Below are 21,892 nucleotides of genomic sequence, written 5' to 3' on the forward strand. Positions count from 1 at the left end.
CTTCAAACTCATAGAACAACGACACAGACCTTGAAAGGGTTAATGCACCTTTTTCCCCTCTCATCAATTTTATGGCTCACTTCATCTTTCATGGACCTGTCCAAAGAGAAGTCCACTCCCAAATATTTGAACATATTCACTTCCTCCTTACTAATTCCCTCCAATCTTTCATTACCTAAATTTTTTGTTACTTTCATCACTTTGCTCTTTCCTAAGTTCACTTTTAATTTCCTTCTTTATATACCCTTGAAAATTCATCCACCAACCTTTGTAACTTCTCTTCAGACTCTCCCAAAAAGCGCTGTCATGTCACTGGTTAAAAGTAAATACTGTACAACAACTCCTGCTCAACTGGATTCTTTATTTTTTAATACACCACCTCTCCCCAACACCACTAGCACCTATTTTACAACCCCATCTATAAACATGTTAAACAACTGTGGTGACATCACACATCCCTATCTAAGACCTACTTTTACTGGAAAATAATTTCCTTCTCTCCTACATACCCTAACCTGAACCTCACTATCCTCATAAAAACTTTTAACTGCCATAAGTAACCTACCACTTATTCCATACACTTGCAACATCTGCTGCACTGCTTCCCTATCCACCATATCATATGCATTTTCTATATTAATTAATGCAACAAAAACTTCTTACCCTTTTTAAATATTGCTCTCTTATATGTTTCAGTGTAAACACTTGGTCTACACATCCCATACTGTTCATGAAACCTTGTTCATCTGCATTCCTTCTCTCTGTCTTATCCTTAATTCTTTCAATAATAACTCTATCATACACTTTATCTGGTATACTCAACAGGCTTATTCCCCTATAATTCTTATTCTCTCTTTTTTTCCCTTTTCCTATATATAAAGAAACTATACATGCTCTCTGCCAATCCATAGGTAAGAACATAAGAATGGAGGAACTCTGCAGAAGGCCTACTGGCCCATACAAGGAAGGTCCTTATCAAAATGACCCTTACCCAAAGCTTCCCAAGAATATCCTCCCATTCCCAATGACACCAATCAAACCCAGCCCCTCCCACTCATATATTTGTCCAATATCTTTTTAAAGATACCCAAGATCCTAGCCTCAATCACCCTACTTGGGAGATTGTTCCACGCATTCACAACTTTGCTCAAATACCAGTACTTACCTATGTCCTCTCTAAATCTAAACTTATCCAACTTAAATCCATTATTTCTGGTTCTTACCTGATTCGACACCCTCAGTACTTTATTAATATCACCTTTGTTTATACCCATCATCCACTTATACACTTCAATGATATCTCCCCTCATTCTATCTCTCTCCAGAGAGTGAAGATTCAAGGAGATTTCTTACACAGTAAATCATTTTAGTCATTCTTACTCCCTTTCATACATTTACTGAATAAATGTACCAACTACTCCAAAAGTACATTCTCACCTGCTTTTAACATTAATGTCTTCATCACATAAATCCCAGCTACTGTACCTCCTTTCACTGTACACACCTTCCCCACACTCACACAGGGCTCTTTCTCACTCCTAAAAGATGTTATATCTTCTTGACCAATGCACGAAATTTTGGCCTCCCTCTCTTCATCAACATTCAACAGCACCTCAAAATATTCCTTTTATCTTCCCAATCCAGTGGAACCTCAAATATCGAACTGTTCCCAACTCAACCAATTATGTAAATGTATTTTTGTAAGTTCTAGGTAGTAGGTTGGTAGACAGCAACCGCCCAGGGAGGTACTACCGTCCTGCCAAGTGAGTGTAAAACGGAAGCCTGTAATTGTTTTACATGATGGTAGGATTGCTGGTGTCCATTTTTCTGTCTCATAAACATGCAAGGTTTCAGGTACGTCTTGCTACTTCTACTTACACTTAGGTCACACTACACATACATGCATAAGCATATACGTATATACACACCCCTCTGGGTTTTCTTCTATTTTTCTTATTAGTTCTTGTTCTTGTTTATTTCCTCTTACCTCCATGGGGAAGTGGAACAGAATTCTTCCTCCGTAAGCCATGCGTGTTGTAAGAGGCAACTAAAATGCCGGGAGCAAGGGGCTAGTAACCTCTTCTCCTGTATATATTACTAAATGTAAAAGGAGAAACTTTCGTTTTTCCTTTTGGGCCACCCCGCCTCGGTGGGATACGGCCGGTGTGTTGAAAGAAAGAAAGAAAAGATTTTTGTAAGTGCTTTTATAAGTGTATTTTTAAGGGTCTGAAATGAACTAATCTAATTTACATTATTCCTGATGGAAATAAATTTGTTCGGTATTTGCACTCGAACAGCCGTCTGGAATGAAGAAAGTTCAATATCTGAGGTTCCACTGTACCTCCACCTCCCCATCTCATAACTCCCCTCTTCTATTTTTAATATTATTTTACTATTTTTGAATATGTAAATTTCTATAATGCATGCTCAGCACAATCTATAACTACAAATTATTCACAGAAAACTGAACTCTTTTGTATTTTCTATTAAATCATGTAATGATTGCCACAGAAGTATACTGTTCGAATGTATTAATGTTGAATTTGTCTTTATTCCAAAGAATCTTTATTCTTTGCAGAAAGTGTACAAAAATAAAGAATACTCATCTGATTTCATTCAAATGCTTTAGGTAAAACTAATAAAAACACTGTTTCTTACTTGATAGCTGCTTGTGAATCATTGCGTAACTCATTGAGAAAGCCAAGTTTAAATTGATGTCTCACAAACAACAGTGTGTGTGTGGTCTTGTTAAGAAAATCTCGATGAGCTCGTACACCCTTTGTCTCACCAAGATAGAATGTCCAGGCAATTTCACTTAATGCATTCTCCAACCTAGAAAAAATTAAGATTTAACATATTCATTAATCCAGAGGCAATAATGGTAAACTGTGGAAAGCAATGTGAGCTTGACTATTTTCCTGCAAAGTTCAACTAAAAGCTGAAGGAAGAATAGTATAAACTGAACACCTCTGTTTTTAACAATGCCCCAATAACTTAACACAGAATGAGGTGAGGGGGATATAACCATCACAACAGTACCTGTTTTGCCTACCTGCATGAAAAATTTACCAAGCAACAGACATCATAGCAAGGTAAGAGCTACATACAGTAGGTCTACCCCCCACCTTACAATACCAAGGCCTTCCAGAAAATTATTTTGGAATTCTGAAGTTATGTTACTGTAGACATCGATGTTATAAGCAGAGATGCACTCCTCAGACAGAATTTCTCATATTTAATTTCATATAGTTTTCTAAATATTTTAATTCAGTACTGTTCCTTTTCACTTACATTACAAGTATACACTAATTAGATATTGTTTAATTAATGTACACTTGTTAATTAAATATTACAGAGCTGAAATAGTGTAGAGTAGCAAGAGTAGAGTACATGCATGTAGCTGTGGAAAGTAACTGGACTGTCTTCCCTCTCATTCTCACTCTACCAATCATGCTAACCTTCTCTTCCATTATATCTAACTCAAGATTCTGTACATATGTTCATCATCACTGCCTCAATGTTATGCTGAGTGCATCAGGTGTCTGGGTATATAGTGTGGGAAGTAGTGGTGAGGATAAGTGTGTGATCTTGTCTTACCAACTTTATAAAATTCTATAATAAAGTAATGGATGTGAGACAAGAGAGCAGGATGGGTGGATTAGGCATTTGGTACTATACCCCATGTGAGAATGGGACAAAAACTTTAAATGCCATCAAGAACAAAAGGTAACATGCTTCTGTGAATCAATAGTACCTTAGGAAAAGGAAACAAAGAGTGGTTATCCAGGAAGAGATGTCAGAATGGGGAAGAGTAAGAAGCAGGGCACCACAAGGATCAATATTAGGTCCGGTACTGTTCTGGTTTATGTGAATGACATATCAAAAGAGACTAAGTCAGATGCATCTCTGTTTGCTGATAATGTAAAACTAACGAGGAAAATACAAACAAAAAAGATGGGGAAAGACTGCAAATGAATCTGGACAAACTGCAGGGTTGGTCAGATGAAGAGTTCCTTGAGTTCAACCCCAGCAAATACAAGATTATAAAGATTGGGGAAGGGGCCAGAAAATTGAACACAGAGTATAGACTCTGGGCACAGAGGCTGCAGACCTCATTCCAAGAGAAAGACCTGGGAATAAGCATATATCCAGCATATCACCAGAGGCTCTCATCAACTTCTGTAGCAAGTGCTTGCCTGGCAAATCTGAAAATGGCTTTCAGGAATCTCAACAAAAAATCCTTCCAGGTAATTTTGACAACATACGTCAGGCCCATCTTGGAGTACGCAGTACCAGTATAGAACCCACACCTGAGACAGCAGGTTAAGAAACTGAAGAATATTTTACCAGCATGCACCAAGTATCATCTTACCTGACAGTATATCCCAGAAGATGAGCATCAGAATGTGGCAGTACAAAAAGATGTTTAGCAGGTAGATCACAGGCAGTGCAGAGTGTTGCTGCCTTCTCAGCTGCCCCAGTGTCCTCTCCAGGTACACTGATACCACTCTGGATAAGAACTAGTGCTACACGACTGTTGCGACTTCCCAAAACACTCCTGCAACACTCAGCACAAAATAAGTAACATTATTTACTACCTGCATTTATAAACAAAATCTGGCAATCTATTATTCACCATCTGCTGTTACAGTGGCATTCCATCAACTACCAAGTTCCTTATATAAGAGAAAATACTTCAAATCAATTACAGGTCTCCCTCAACATTCACGTTTTCAACTTTCACGGGCTTCACACATTCGCGAATTCCCAGCCACCAAATTCCCAGCCACCAAATTCCCAGCTGCCAAATCATATTTAAGTTTCCCGCCACCTGCAAGTCCCTACTACCCTCCCTCCGACCCCGGCAACTGGCAGCCAGCCCTCCCACCACTCAGTGTGGTGAGTGTTTTGTTTGTTCATTATTTGCTATTAAACTACAGTATAAATAATGTAAACCCATTCATGACTGCATATTGGAATGGCTATTCGGACAGGTATTAGACGGTGACATCATGTGTTTACTCTTGAACACTGCAAAGAATTAAACATTTCTGCTACAGCTAATAATAACAATAGTAATAATAATAATAATAATAATAATAATAATAATAATAAATATGATATAATTGAAGAAGGAAATTGTACAAAAATACGAGGGAGTGGTTGACACATCGTCAGTGTGACTGTTTATGCTGGAGTGAACATTAGTCGCCCTGCTCTTTCAAACATTTCACAATAATTCATTGTGTTTGGTGCTTGTAGATTGAGTGTGACTGGAGTGGTAGAGGCAGTGATTGAGGCAATGGTATTTAATAACATACATGTTAATAATAATACATGTTAAGTATAGTTTTGAATCAAGTGTGAGAGTAATGGTGGTTGGGGATTTCAATGCTAAAGTGGGTAAAAATGTTACGGAGGGAGTAGTAGGTAAATTTGGGGTGCCAGGGGTAAATGTAAATGGGGAGCCTTTAATTGAGCTATGTGTAGAAAGAAATTTGGTAATAAGTAATACATATTTTATGAAAAAGAGGATAAATAAATATACAAGGTATGATGTAGCACGTAATGAAAGTAGTTTGTTAGATTATGTATTGGTGGATAAAAGGTTGATGGGTAGGCTCCAGGATGTACATGTTTATAGAGGGGCAACTGATATATCAGATCATTATTTAGTTGTAGCTACAGTTAGAGTAAGAGGTAGGTGGGAAAAGAGGAAGGTGGCAACAACAAGTAAGAGGGAGGTGAAAGTGTATAAACTAAGGGAGGAGGAAGTTCGGGCGAGATATAAGCGACTGTTGGCAGAAAGGTGGGCTAGTGCAAAGATGAGTAGTGGGGGGGTTGAAGAGGGTTGGAATAGTTTTAAAAATGCAGTATTAGAATGTGGGGCAGAAGTTTGTGGTTATAGGAAGGTGGGGGCAGGAGGAAAGAGGAGTGATTGGTGGAATGATGAAGTAAAGGGTGTGATAAAAGAGAAGAAGGTAGCTTACGAGAGGTTTTTACAAAGCAGAAGTGTTATAAGAAGAGCAGAGTATATGGAGAGTAAAAGAAAGGTGAAGAGAGTGGTGAGAGAGTGCAAAAGGAGAGCAGATGAAAGAGTGGGAGAGGCACTGTCAAGAAATTTTAATGAAAATAAGAAAAAATTTTGGAGTGAGTTAAACAAGTTAAGAAAGCCTAGGGAAAGTATGGATTTGTCAGTTAAAAACAGAGTAGGGGAGTTAGTAGATGGGGAGAGGGAGGTATTAGGTAGATGGCGAGAATATTTTGAGGAACTTTTAAATGTTGAGGAAGAAAAGGAGGCGGTAATTTCATGCACTGGCCAGGGAGGTATACCATCTTTTAGGAGTGAAGAAGAGCAGAATGTAAGTGTGGTGGAGGTACGTGAGGCATTACGTAGAATGAAAGGGGGTAAAGCAGCTGGAATTGATGGGATCATGACAGAAATGTTAAAAGCAGGGGGGATATAGTGTTGGAGTGGTTGGTACTTTTGTTTAATAAATGTATGAAAGAGGGGAAGGTACCTAGGGATTGGCGGAGAGCATGTATAGTCCCCTTATATAAAGGGAAAGGGGACAAAAGAGATTGTAAAAATTATAGAGGAATAAGTTTATTGAGTGTACGAGGAAAAGTGTATGGTAGGGTTATAATTGAAAGAATTCGAGGTAAGACAGAATGTAGGATTGCGGATGAGCAAGGAGGTTTCAGAGTGGGTAGGGGATGTGTAGATCAAGTGTTTACATTGAAGCATATATGTGAACAGTATTTAGATAAAGGTAGGGAAGTTTTTATTGCATTTATGGATTTAGAAAAGGCATATGATAGAGTGGATAGGGGAGCAATGTGGCAGATGTTGCAAGTATATGGAATAGGTGGTAAGTTACTAAATGCTGTAAAGAGTTTTTATGAGGATAGTGAGGCTCAGGTTAGGGTGTGTAGAAGAGAGGGAGAATACTTCCCGGTAAAAGTAGGTCTTAGACAGGGATGTGTAATGTCACCATGGTTGTTTAATATATTTATAGATGGGGTTGTAAAAGAAGTAAATGCTAGGGTGTTCGGGAGAGGGGTGGGATTAAATTATGGGAAATCAAATTCAAAATGGGAATTAACACATTTACTTTTTCCTGATGATACTGTGCTTATGGGAGATTCTAAAGAAAAATTGCAAAGGTTAGTGGATGAGTTTGGGAATGTGTGTAAAGGTAGAAAGTTGAAAGTGAACATAGAAAAGAGTAAGGTGATGAGGGTATCAAATGATTTAGATAAAGAAAAATTGGATATCAAATTGGGGAGGAGGAGTATGGAAGAAGTAAATGTTTTCAGATACTTGGGAGTTGACGTGTCGGCGGATGGGTTTATGAAGGATGAGGTTAATCATAGAATTGATGAGGGAAAAAAGGTGAGTGGTGCATTGAGGTATATGTGGAGTCAAAAAACGTTATCTATGGAGGCAAAGAAGGGAATGTATGAAAGTATAGTAGTACCAAAACTCTTATATGGGTGTGAAGCTTGGGTGGTAAATGCAGCAGCGAGGAGATGGTTGGAGGCAGTGGAGATGTCCTGTTTAAGGGCAATGTGTGGTGTAAATATTATGCAGAAAATTCGGAGTGTGGAAATTAGGAAAAGGTGTGGAGTTAATAAAAGTATTAGTCAAAGGGCAGAAGAGGGGTTGTTGAGGTGGTTTGGTCATTTAGAGAGAATGGATCAAAGTAGAATGACATGGAAAGCATATAAATCTATAGGGGAAGGAAGGCGAGGTAGGGGTCGTCCTCGAAAGGGTTGGAGAGAGGGGGTAAAGGAGGTTTTGTGGGCAAGGGGCTTGGACTTCCAGCAAGCGTGCGTGAGCGTGTTAGATAGGAGTGAATGGAGACGAATGGTACTTGGGAACTGACGATCTGTTGGAGTGTGAGCAGGGTAATATTTAGTGAAGGGATTCAGGGAAACCGGTTATTTTCATATAGTCGGACTTGAGTCCTGGAAATGGGAAGTACAATGCCTGCACTTTAAAGGAGGGGTTTGGGATATTGGCAGTTTGGAGGGATATGTTGTGTATCTTTATACATATATGCTTCTAAACTGTTGTATTCTGAGCACCTCTGCAAAAACAGTGATTATGTGTGAGTGTGGTGAAAGTGTTGAATGATGATGAAAGTATTTTCTTTTTGGGGATTTTCTTTCTTTTTTGGGTCACCCTGCCTCGGTGGGAGACGGCCGACTTGTTGAAAAAAAAAAAAAAAAAAATTAATAAAATGTACTATTATTATTTATAACATGTTATTAAATACATACATGTTAATAATAATACATGTTATTAATAATAACATGTACTATTATTATTTATAACATTCTTTCTTTCTTCTTTCAACACACCGGCCATATCCCACTGAGGCGGGGTGGCCCAAAAGGAAAAACGAAAGTTTCTCCTTTTACATTTAGTAATATATACAGGAGAAGAGGTTACTAGCCCCTTGCTCCCGACATTTTAGTCGCCTCTTACAACACGCATGGCTTACGGAGGAAGAATTCTGTTCCACTTCCCCATGGAGGTAAGAGGAAATAAACAAGAATAAGAGCTAGAAAGAAAATAGAAGAAAACCCAGAGGGGTGTGTATATATGTGCTTGTACATGTATGTGTAGTGTGACCTAAATGTAAGTAGAAGTAGCAAGACATACCTGAAATCTTGCATGTTCATGAGACAGAAAAAAGGACACCAGCAATCCTACCATCATGTAAAACAATCACAGGCTTTCGTTTTACACTCACTTGGCAGGACGGTAGTACCTCCCTGGGCGGTTGCTGTCTACTAACCTACTACCTAGTTTATAACATATGTTATTAAATACCACTGCCTCAACCGCTGAATTATTGTGAAATGTTTGGAAGAGCAGGGAGACTAATGTTCACTCCAGCATAAACAAAGTCACACTGACGATGTGTCAACCACTCCCTCGTATTTTTGTACAATTTCCTTCTTCAATTATATCGTATTTATTATTATTATTATTATTATTATTATTACTATTGTTATTATTAGCAATAGCAGAAATGTTCGATTCTTTGCTGTGTTCAAGAGTAAACACATGATGTCACCGTCTAATACCTTTCCTAATAGCCATTCCAATATGCAGTCATGAATGGGTTTACATTATTTATTCTGTAGTTTAATAGCAAATAATGAACAAACAAAACACTCACCACACTGAGTGGTGGGAGGGCTGGCTGCCAGTTGCGGGGGTCAGAGGGAGGGTAGTAGGGACTCGCAGTGGTGGAGGCATTGGTGGAGTCTGTGGTATTTAATAACATACATGTTATTAACATACATGTTATTAAATAACATACGTTATTAAAGCATAACATTTATATATTTAGTACAATTTACGACGTTTTCACGTATTTTATGATTATTCATGGTTCAACAAGTTAAGGAAGCAGTATTGTAATATATTTCCCTACAATATATTGGGGCACCAAACATTCACGTTTTTTCAACATTCGCGAGGCTCTTGATCCCCTAACCCTCGCGAATGTTGAGGGAGACCTGTATTTTTTCTGTTAATTTTTTCAAACAAATTTACACTTTGTGTATGCCTATTTTGCACACGTGTGGACTGTTTACATTTATTTTGCAGAGATGGGTTAAGAACAGTACATTTAACAGTCACAATTTTAATAAAGCTGAATCCCAGATTTTTCTCATTTAATACTTTAGCCAATGCACTAACAGTTTGTGTATGACTATTTAATGAAATTTCTCCTAGATAGCTACAACAGAACACACAGGCACAACACAAGGTATACAACTCTCTTCGACATCCCTCATGTCCTCCTCATCCTATGCAAAAATACAATGCATATAAAGGGCCCCAAGACCTGGAATTCATTGCCCAAACCAGGAAAAGGTTCCCTGTCTGCCAATCAATTCAGAGCTTTAATTAAAAATCACCTCATCTCACAAATGTAACTACACCAACACTTTGCTATACCACACAAAACCAACTCATCCAACTACATCCATTTCTTAACCATCTCTTATAATCTTTCCTAGTCTGAAATTATAGAACCAGTTTGAAACTACTGAAGAAATCCCGATTAACTTTAGACCACTAAATCAGTTTGAAGTATTTCTTTCTTTCAACACACCGGCCGTATCCCACCGAGGCAGGGTGGCCCAAAAGGAAAAACGAAAGTTTCTCCTTTTACATTTAGTAATATATACAGGAGAAGAGGTTACTAGCCCCTTGCTCCCGGCATTTTAGTCGCCTCTTACAACACGCATGGCTTACGGAGGAAGAATTCTGTTCCACTTCCCCATGGAGATAAGAGGAAATAAACAAGAATAAGAACTAGAAAGAAAATAGAAGAAAACCCAGAGGGGTGTGTATATATGTGCTTGTACATGTATGTGTAGTGTGACCTAAGTGTAAGTAGAAGTAGCAAGACGTACCTGAAATCTTGCATGTTCATGAGACAGAAAAAAGGACACCAGCAATCCTACCATCATGTAAAACAATCACAGGCTTTCGTTTTACACTCACTTGGCAGGACGGTAGTACCTCCCTGGGCGGTTGCTGTCTACTAACCTACTACCTAGTTTATAACATATGTTATTAAATACCACTGCCTCAACCGCTGAATTATTGTGAAATGTTTGGAAGAGCAGGGAGACTAATGTTCACTCCAGCATAAACAAAGTCACACTGACGATGTGTCAACCACTCCCTCGTATTTTTGTACAATTTCCTTCTTCAATTATATCGTATTTATTATTATTATTATTATTATTATTATTACTATTGTTATTATTAGCAATAGCAGAAATGTTCGATTCTTTGCTGTGTTCAAGAGTAAACACATGATGTCACCGTCTAATACCTTTCCTAATAGCCATTCCAATATGCAGTCATGAATGGGTTTACATTATTTATTCTGTAGTTTAATAGCAAATAATGAACAAACAAAACACTCACCACACTGAGTGGTGGGAGGGCTGGCTGCCAGTTGCGGGGGTCAGAGGGAGGGTAGTAGGGACTCGCAGTGGTGGAGGCATTGGTGGAGTCTGTGGTATTTAATAACATACATGTTATTAACATACATGTTATTAAATAACATACGTTATTAAAGCATAACATTTATATATTTAGTACAATTTACGACGTTTTCACGTATTTTATGATTATTCATGGTTCAACAAGTTAAGGAAGCAGTATTGTAATATATTTCCCTACAATATATTGGGGCACCAAACATTCACGTTTTTTCAACATTCGCGAGGCTCTTGATCCCCTAACCCTCGCGAATGTTGAGGGAGACCTGTATTTTTTCTGTTAATTTTTTCAAACAAATTTACACTTTGTGTATGCCTATTTTGCACACGTGTGGACTGTTTACATTTATTTTGCAGAGATGGGTTAAGAACAGTACATTTAACAGTCACAATTTTAATAAAGCTGAATCCCAGATTTTTCTCATTTAATACTTTAGCCAATGCACTAACAGTTTGTGTATGACTATTTAATGAAATTTCTCCTAGATAGCTACAACAGAACACACAGGCACAACACAAGGTATACAACTCTCTTCGACATCCCTCATGTCCTCCTCATCCTATGCAAAAATACAATGCATATAAAGGGCCCCAAGACCTGGAATTCATTGCCCAAACCAGGAAAAGGTTCCCTGTCTGCCAATCAATTCAGAGCTTTAATTAAAAATCACCTCATCTCACAAATGTAACTACACCAACACTTTGCTATACCACACAAAACCAACTCATCCAACTACATCCATTTCTTAACCATCTCTTATAATCTTTCCTAGTCTGAAATTATAGAACCAGTTTGAAACTACTGAAGAAATCCCGATTAACTTTAGACCACTAAATCAGTTTGAAGTATTTATACACACTTAAACTTGTACTATTGTAAACTTTACTAATTGTAGTACTTTTTGCTTCCTCTCTACTATAAATTTTTCTAATTATAATATTTTTGCTACCTAGATTTTGTAATAATACTTAATTAAAATTTACTGTCCTATAACCTATGTCTAGTTTTAAGTAGTCTGTAAGCATTAGGATTAGTCTGCCCAAAATGCTCAAGCATGCTAGTGGTTTTCTTTGTGCCTCACAATGCTTTATTACATGTAAACTATAGTTTGTATACTACACAAGGAAATGAAAATTTAGATTTTTTCATCTTTTGCAAGAGATTGATGTAGAACTGTAATTAAAGATGGAAAAAATATATGAATACCACATAAATGTAAACAATGTGGAGAATTAAAGATGACACAAAATTTACTTAATAATAAACACAAACATGAAGTAACTAACTTAAAACAATAAAAAAGTAAAATATAAATTACCTTATAACTTTATTGCTTTAATTCATTTAGCAATTACTTCAAATTTGTGTTTATTATTATTAACCCTTTCACTGTCTGTCATGTAGATCAACACTGATGCCATGGTCCATCATGTACATCCATGTCATGAGCTCAGCTCACTCAGATAAACTGTGGGCGGTATATTTGGGTTTGTGCAGCAAGTGTGCAAAATATAAAATAAAATCTTGCCTTGAACAACACAAAACTCATAATCTTGTGTTTGGTTTAAAATAGGGAACTTTGAGGTGTTTTCTATATGTTTTTTATGGTTTTATTGAATATTTCTTGGTATTAAATGATAGAATGGAAAACATACTACTGAAATAAAGTAATATGAGGTTGCTCCATGACCAGAAGTAGCTTGAAATTGACCTCAAATTAGAGGAATTATTATATTTTTACCAATTTTTCTGAGTACAGGTAAAGCCCTCAGTCTGTTTTGTGGGTTTTTACTAGGTCTGATTTAATTATTGGAATGCCGTAAACTATGACCAATTACTCCTAGTTATACAGTGGACCCCCGACTTACGATATTAATTCATTCCAGAAGTCTGTTCGGGTGCCATTACTGAACGAATTTGTTCCCATAAGGAATATTGTAAATTAGATTAGTCCGTTTCAGACCCCCAAAAATACACGTACAAGAGCACTTACAAAAATACACTTACATAATTGTTCGAGTTGGGAGCTGATCGTAAGGCGGGGGTCCACTGTATTTTATTATTTAAGAAATAGGGTAAATCTTCAGATTTTTTACGAACAATTCAAAATGGAAGGCAAGTGTAATAATGTAGGAGAGGCCTGGGGACATGATTAATGAATGGAAAATGATAATGATAAATTTATTTCAGCATGATACAATGTTTGTACAAAGGAGAATGAGATTTGGGTGTACATGCCGAAAGTTCCTTTACGTGCAAAGCATTTCGCGCAAACTGAAGACTAACTTAAGATTAATAAGGCAATAACAATATGAATAATTTTGTACATACAGTCACTTAGGTGAGTGTAACTGTAAATTTAGGAGTTTACAATGAATACGAGAGAACTGAATATTGTATTAGTTCATGCTATATGGATTTAATAAATTTAATAGAGAAGAATTGCAGGTTTGATTATTAATCTAAAGTGGACACAATGATTGTTTAATGTTTGAGAAGATAACAGATATTGAGAGTAAGTATACTGATTGTAATGTGTTACCTATTTCATGTTATTAAGCAAATGCATATACTATAGTTTTTACATATAAATTTAGTTGGGGCTGCGATAGGTTAGGGAGATAAAGTGTTTTTAATGGTAGTTTTGAAAATGCTGGCTGAGTCAGGGGTTCTGGAGATTTCTGGCAGTTTTTTCCAGATTTTGGGACCTTTTATGTACATTGAATTTTTGAAGAGATTTAGCCGGACACGGGGAATGTCACAGAAATTTTTGTGCCTAATATTATGTCTATGGGTCTTGTTGCATCTCCAGTGGAACCTCTGTTTTTGTATACCCTGGTTTTCGTAGGATTCGGTTTTTGACAACTGTTTTCGTCTAAATTTTGTCCCAATTTTTCGGCCCTGGTTTTTGCAGGATTCAGTTTTTGACAACTGTTTTTGTCTAGATTTTGTCCCAGTTTTCGTACATCTGCTCAGTTTCCATAGAGTTGATGCCAGAAACAGACCTCTCTGGGCTGATTTTTTGTGCAACAATGGTCCAGTGACTCTCAAGCTGGTCCTAGTGCCAGTAAAAGACAAAGAAGGGAAGTAGCCCCTTGATACCTGAAGTCCTTATGGAGGGGGATTCTCCTTCCAAACAATAAACTTTCCTCCTCCCACTCCCCTCCTCGCCGTCTTCCATTTGCCAACAAGAGTCTTCAATAAAGGTAAAAGTGATGTTAAATGTTTACATTTACCCATTTCATTAGTCATTTATATTTATTTCTCATTGTTTTCTGTATGTAAAACTATATTCTCTGGAATGGATTAATTGGAGTTACAGTACTTATTTCTTATGGGAAATATGCTTCAGTTTTTGAACAATTTGGTTTTAGAAGACTTTTTTGGAACAAATTAATCATGAAAACTGAGGTTCCACTGTATCAAGAAAGCACTTCAGGTCAGGATTTATATTAGAATTTATTGTTCTGTACATGTAGGTTGCACAGTAATACGAGTGAATGTTTTGCATAGTGAGTAGGGTTAGGCAGTGGATAGTGTGATCATTCGCACTGCAGCTTTTCTTTGGGTTATTATTGGCTTTAGGTGATTTGTACAAACAGCATAGGTGAGGTAGGGGTAGATCAGTGAATAGTATAGTATAAGTAGTGCTGTTTGTGGTACATAGTAACATATCCTTGAGAGGATGACAATTGTTTTGGATACTTTTTTGTTATGTGTTGGATATGGGTGTTCAATTTCAAGTTGCTGTCTAGGTGCAGACCCAGAAATTTTCCCTCTTTATGTTTAGTAATAAGGGTATTGTTAAGCATAATGTTTAGTTGAACCTCACCTGCTCTGCTCCCAGACATAATGTAGAAGGTTTTGTCAATATTCAATTTAAGTTTATTGACGGTCATCTAGATATTTTTACGAGGTCTTCATTAACGATAGTGTTGAGTGCAGCAAGATTACTGTGGGAGATGACGCAAGTTGTGTCGTCATCAAAGAGAATAGATCAAGGTTGTTGTGATACATTTAGAAGATTGCTGATGCATAAAAGGAAAAGTAGGGGGGGCCAAAAATCCTTCCCTGTGGTACACCAGTGTCCTGGGGTCTTGTGGAGTAGGATGCTGTGGTCTACTGTACCAAAAGCTTTCTTAAGGTCAATAAAGAATCCAAGTGGGTGTTTATTATTTTTGAGTGCTGTATAAAGCAGGTCTAGCATCTTCATTATTGCAACATTTGTGCTTTTGTTTCTCCTGAAGACAAATTAGCAGGGGTTAAGGATGCTTTGTCATGTACTGAAGGAATATAATCTCTTGTGTATGAGCTTCTCAAAGATTTTGGAAAATAAAGGCCAGTATGATATTGGTCTATAGTTGCTTACATTCTCCATGGGGAAGTGGAACAGAATTCTTCCTCCGTAAGTCATGTGTGTCATAAAAGGAGACTAAAATGTGTCACCTGTGTCATAAAAGGAGACTAAAATGTGTCACCCTGCTTGGTGGGATATGGCCAGTTTGATGACAACAAAAAAAATGAAGCTTGGAGATCAGATAGTGTGGGATTACCTAAAGTATTATTCAGAGGGGTGAGGTGGGATTGTTGAGGTAGTATGGACATTTAGGGAGGAGGAAACAAAATAGGATGACTTAGTTGAATATGGAGTGGAAGGAGGAGTAGGAGGAATAGGAGTCATCCCAGGAAAGGGTGGAAAGAGAGGTAAAGGAGGCTTCGCATCCTAGGGGCTCAAACATCAAGCAGGCTTTTGTGAGAGCATTACACAAGAGTAGAGAAGACACCTTTTTGACTTGAAGTGTTGCTGAAATGTGAGCAAGGTAACATTTATGAAGGGATTCTGGAAAATTGGTTAGTCAGACTTGAGTCTTGGAAGTAGAAAGGGCAATGCCTGTGCTCTGAAGGAGGGCTGGAGATGTTGAATTCAGAGGGTATAATCTGAACTGTGATAGCACACTTCTGGCAAGACACCAATTGAGTGAATGATGGTGAATATTTTTTCTTTGAGTTACCCTACCAATGGGAAATTTCTTTTCAGGCTAAAAAAAAAAAAAAAAAAAAAAAAAAAAAAAAAAAAAAAAAAAAGTGAAATGATGAACTGGTAGGAATCATGCAGCTCCTGGGGACTAGGAAGAAAACAGGTTTGATCCAAGGATGAGAAGGAAAACTCTAATTCTTTGGATATGAGCTCTTCACTAGCAATAATGCAGGGATATATATATATATGTCTCCATGGGGAAGTGGAACAGAATTCTTCCTCCGTAAGCCATGCGTGTTGTAAGAGGCGACTAAAATGCCGGGAGCAAGGGGCTAGTAACCCCTTCTCCTGTATAAATTACTAAATTTAAAAAGAGAAACTTTTGTTTTTCTTTTTGGGCCACCCTGCCTCGGTGGGATACGGCCGGTTTGTTGAAAGAAGAAGAATATATATATATGTCTCCATGGGGAAGTGGAACAGAATTCTTCCTCCGTAAGTCATGCGTGTTGTAAGAGGCGACTAAAATGCCGGGAGCAAGGGGCTAGTAACCCCTTCTCCCGTATAAATTACTAAATTTAAGAGAAACTTTCGTTTTTCTTTTAGGGCCACCCTGCCTTGGTGGGATACGGCCGGTGTGTTGAAAGAAAGAATATACATATGTAAAAAAAAAATCTTAATTCTTTGATTTCTTACAAACTTTGAATAAAGAAGTGGTAAGAACTTACTTGAGTGTGTGAACTCTAGTAGCGAGGTCATTCTTCTTGTCAGTCCAGCTGGTGTCGTTCCAGTCCAGGTCATAGAATAAGACAACAAGTGCTGGCACATGGTACAGATACTTGGAGATCCAGTTCGACTTGAGGATACCCTTGGGTACATACCACTCATAAGACTGTCTCTGAGGAGACAATGAAACTTTCAAAAATCAATACTTTTCAGGGAATTAGTCAACACTCACTGATAACTTGCTTATATGAAGGGAATTATCCCTGGTGGATAGTGAGGCTCAGCTTAGGGTATGTAGGAGAGAGGGAGATTATTGTGCAGTAAAAGTAGGTCTTAGACAGGGATGTGTGATGTCACCATGGTTGTTTAATATATTTATAGATGGAGTTGTAAGAGAAGTGAATGCTAGGGTGTTGGGGAAAGGTGTGGGACTGGAAGATAAAAAATCTAATACAAAGTAGTTGTCACAGTTGCCTTTTGCTGATGATACTGTGCTTTTGGGAAATTCTGAAGAGATGCTGCAAAGCTTGGTGGATGAATTTAGGAGAGTATGTAAAAGAAGGAAATTGAAAGTAAACATAAGAAAGAGCAAGGTGATGAGGGTAACAAAAAAATTAAGCAATGAAAGATTGGATATCAGACTGGAGGGAGTGAGAAGGAAGTGAATGTGTTCAGATATTTGGGAGTGGGCTTGTCAGCAGATGGGTCTATGAAAGATGAGGTGAGTCACAGAACTGATGAGGGGAAAAAGGTGAGTGGTGCACTGTGGGACCTGTGAAGACCAAGAACATTATTCATACAGGCAAAAAGGAAAATGTATGAGAGTATAGTGGTGCCAATGCTCTTATATGGGTGTGAAACATGGGTTGTGAATGTTGCAGCAAGGAGGAGGAGGCAGGAGGCAGTGGAGATGTCATGTCTGAGGGAAATGTGTGGTGTGAATATTATGCAGAGAATTCGTACCATGGAGATAAGGAGGAGGTGCAGGATTACTAAAAGTATTATCTAGAGGGCTGAAGAGAGGCTGTTGAAGTGGTTCAGACATTCAGAGAGATGGAACAAAACAGGATAACTTGAAGGGCGTATAAATCTGTAGTTGACAGAAGGCAGGGTAGAGGTCGCCCTAGGAAACATTGTAGGGAGGGGGTAAAAGAGGTTTTGCATGCAAAGGGCTTAGACATCCAACAAGCGTGTGTTAACATATTAGATAGGAGCGAATGAGGCAAATGGTTTCTATGACCTGACGGTCTGTTGGAGTATGAGTAAGGTAATATATATGAAGGGGTTCAGGGATTTGAGTCCTGGAGGTGGGAAGTACAATGCCTGAAGTCTGAAAGAGGGGTGAGGTTATTTGCAGTTTTGAACTGTAGTACTGGCATGCCTCTGGCAAGACAGTGATGGTAAAAGTGTTTCTTCTTTTTTTTTCAGGTCACCCGATCTTAATTCGAGATGACTAATGTATAAACACACACACACATGCATCCATGCACATGCACACATGCACGCACGCACACACACAGTGAAAGGGAGGAGCAGCGGCAACAGCAGCTGCAGTGAAAGCAGCAGCAACAGGACTTATGCAAATGTTTCCATTTCATCTCCTCTTTTTTTTTACTCTCCATATTTGTTATAAACTAATTACATAAAATAATCAGTTATTTATAACTATGAGTAATCATCAAGAATGTATTTCTAATTAAAAAATAATTAATAATAGACACACATTTATAACCTATAGAGACAGTATAACCTTCATACCTATGCACATACAATATATAAATATCATTTTTTCTGTTCTCAAACTTTTGCATTAAAGTGCTGTACCTGTGTGCAGGAATGTTCTTTTTATACTTCATCTGTCTTTGATTATAATCAAAGTCTGATGAATTTCTGTTTATCAAGGAAAATCACCACATAGTTGATACATGGATAAAAATAAATGCAATATTCTACAAATTTAATTCTAAAGTGAAATTATATGAACATTTACTGTAGTTCATTTATGGCAATGTTCAAAAACAATAGTACCCATAGCTCATGTACTGAGGGTCCGTCGTTCGATCCCCAGCAAGGAAGGAAACATTGGGCATGTTTCCTTACACTTAGCAGTAAACAGGTACCTGGTGTTAGCTGATTGCTGTGGGTCACATCTTGTGGCCTAGCTTTAAAATGAGCTAACACAGGCTAACAGCTATTAGCCTGTGAATTCAACTGTGTAAAACAAATTAAATTACCTTTGGTTTCATAGGAGGCATCTGGAAGTCATTAGAGAAGAGTCGGAAGTGCAGTGGAGTACGATCAGTCCTCCGGTTGAGTGCAAATGCTTCCCAAACAGCTTTGTGTGTTGCTTTTTCTGTTATATTTAATCCTGAAGAACAAATAAATGAATGCTGTACAATTAATATTGGTACATACTCAAGTTCATATACAAATAAGGCCTCTTTTGTTAATTTATTTACTGGTGAGGCTAGTCTGTTTGACCTCCAGAACCCAACCTTACTGGGATAATCCATACAACATTTATGGCAGAATTATATACCAAGCCCAACAGTTAAGTACGTATATAGAAACTTAAAATGGCACAAAACTATGATTATTATTATATTCATGAAGAAATGCACTAACCCCACAGATGTTATACAGCACTTGAAGAATTGAGACACTTATGCAACATATGGGAATCTTTATTGAGGAAACTTTTTGCCACACAGTGGCTTCATCAGTCCAATACAAATCAGAAGGGTGTATTGTATTGGACTGATGAAGCCACTGTGTGGCGAAACGTTTCCTCAATAAAGATTCCCATATGTTGCATAAGTGTCTCAATTCTTCAACTTGTCGGTTTTCAAAATCATTCACCACATCTGTCAGACACGTCTGTGCAGCATCATGGGATCTTGATACAAAGATTTCTTCAAAACTTGTCCAACCTTTGGACGAAGACCTACTTCGACTAGTGGATGGTACCACTATGACCCCGCCTCCTCCTGCTTCGCCTCACCTGACTACAGTATACGTATAAGCCACTTCTATGGCCCTATGCTGTACTTTCTACAAGTTTGATGGACTGAACACATCGACTCCAGGCTGGGGGACTGATTACCTCACACTCCTCCTCTCCTTACACCTTTCTGATCTGTAATGGACTGATGAAGCCACTGTGTGGCGAAACGTTTCCTCAATAAAGATTCCCATATGTTGCATAAGTGTCTCAATTCTTCAACTTGTCGGTTTTCAAAACCATTCATCACATATACAGCACTTGTAGGAATGGGAGGTATTCAGGTTCAATCCAAGGAAGGGTAGCACAGCATCAATTACTTAGATCAAAAGCCCTCACCAGCATCAAAGAACCTCTCTTTAGAGAACAAAACTATGAAAAAGTAACCAAAAATGAACCAAAACCCTAAACTAAAATAGCATATTTCAACTTCATCCACTGCCAGACACCAACCATAGTGGCTTTGCCAAGGCAAATCACAAACCACCACTAAGCACAGCACATATCATTCATGGACAAAAACAAACATCAGAAAAAAAAAAAAAAAAAGCTTCAAGTGCAGACTGCAGATAATCACAGATTAACAAATTTCACACTTCATCCTTCCTTGCCTAAGGTAGCAACCTCGTATTTATCTATAAGAATTACACTTGTACTGGTAATAACTTCTATTACAGGGCTTCATCTCATTAATTTTCTGTGGCAGTCATTATATTTTTTCCTTGGAAAGCTTAATGCATGTTTATCTACTTACCTGGACCAAAGCATAAAAAGTTATGTCAGGGGCAGGAAACTCATATTTTTCATTTTCATTTTATTCCAGGAAAATTGCTAAAGCTGTAGGGAATCATATAGCACCTTGGGAATGGGAGGGTTGATCCAATAAAGGGCAGGTTAAGTTCACTTCCTTAGATGAAGGGCCCATCACTAGCATCAAGGCTGGCACCAGTGGATGAAACTCATAACTTGTCAAGGTCCACTAGTAGCAAAACTGCCTTCACACCCTTGACTTGCTGTCTAGATCCAACATTTTGTAATGTGATTAAGTGATAAAAGAAAGCCACAGTTTGACATCACTGGGTTATCCTTGATGAAAACCACAAAATTAATCACCAGTACATACTTACGAGATTGGTGTATCTTCGGAATCAATGTACTGTACGTACAATGTGTGTCATCACATGTACAACTGTAGAACTGTACATGTCTTAACCCTTTCAGGGTCCGTCCCGTAGATCTACGGCTTTATGTTCAGGGTCCAAACCGTAGATCTACGCCATGAGCTCAGCTCACTCTGATAAACTGTGAGTGGTACATTTGGGCCTAGATATGAGAGAATACATCTATGTGGTATGCGTGCACCACATAAAACAGATCCTGCAGCACACTGTGTATACTGAGAGAAAAAAAATGAAATCACGATTTTTCGATTAAATCAGCAACTTTGCAGTGTTTTTCGTATGTTTTTTATAGTTGTATTTGCGATTTCTTGGTCTCATTTGATAGAATGGAAGACATATTACAGAAATAGAGATGATTTTGATTGGAAATGGCTTGAAACTGAGCTTAGAGTAGCAGAAATGTTAAATTTTTGCCGATATTCAAGAGTAAACAAACGACCTCACACGTCTAATACACGCCAGCTGGTGGGTCTAATATACATTCACAAATATGGTGATGATATTTATACAATTATTACAGTATTGCATAACAGTAAATCTTCTATTTTTTTGTGTGAATAAAAATTCATTATGTGAATAAAAAATCAAAATGGAATTTATTTATAAAGCCTCAAAACATAACTAATGAACAGAGGAAATGTTAGTTTAGTGCCAGGAATGCCTACATTGTTCATTCTGGACCCTATTTTGAAATTGGAATATTTTGAACTTTGTGTTAAATTGGCCAAATTAACAATTTCCGATCACTTTATTTTGTAGTTGAAACAGTTGACTTGGCGATTTCTTGTGCTCAATCGATAGAATAGAAGTAATACTAGTGAAATAGCTAAGAATTTGGTTGACTGGAATAATGTAATTGGCCTAAAATGGGAGTCAAAGTCGGCAAAATCGCCGATTCGTAAATATCGCTGATGCATCAAAATTCGCGAGAGCATAATTTCGTCAATTTTCCACCAAATTTCGTA

At 37.7% G+C, this 21,892-nt stretch overlaps 1 protein-coding gene across 3 annotated transcripts in view; it reads right to left on the reverse strand.

Annotated features, from left to right (window-relative positions):
• Positions 1-21,892, reverse strand: part of gry (trafficking protein particle complex subunit 11 gry) — a 113,869-nt gene that overhangs the window by 86,065 nt on the left and 5,912 nt on the right. For all 3 annotated transcript variants that reach the window (XM_070086762.1, XM_070086763.1, XM_070086761.1), the window contains exons 3-6: positions 18,980-19,113; positions 16,748-16,917; positions 4,373-4,558; positions 2,659-2,832 (exon numbers count right to left, since the gene is read on the reverse strand). In XM_070086762.1, the coding sequence (XP_069942863.1) occupies positions 2,659-2,832; positions 4,373-4,558; positions 16,748-16,917; positions 18,980-19,113 (664 nt within the window). The remainder of the gene's footprint in view (positions 1-2,658; positions 2,833-4,372; positions 4,559-16,747; positions 16,918-18,979; positions 19,114-21,892) is intronic.

This window comes from Cherax quadricarinatus, chromosome 19 (assembly GCF_038502225.1).
Source record: "Cherax quadricarinatus isolate ZL_2023a chromosome 19, ASM3850222v1, whole genome shotgun sequence".
Classification (NCBI taxonomy): domain Eukaryota; kingdom Metazoa; phylum Arthropoda; class Malacostraca; order Decapoda; family Parastacidae; genus Cherax; species Cherax quadricarinatus.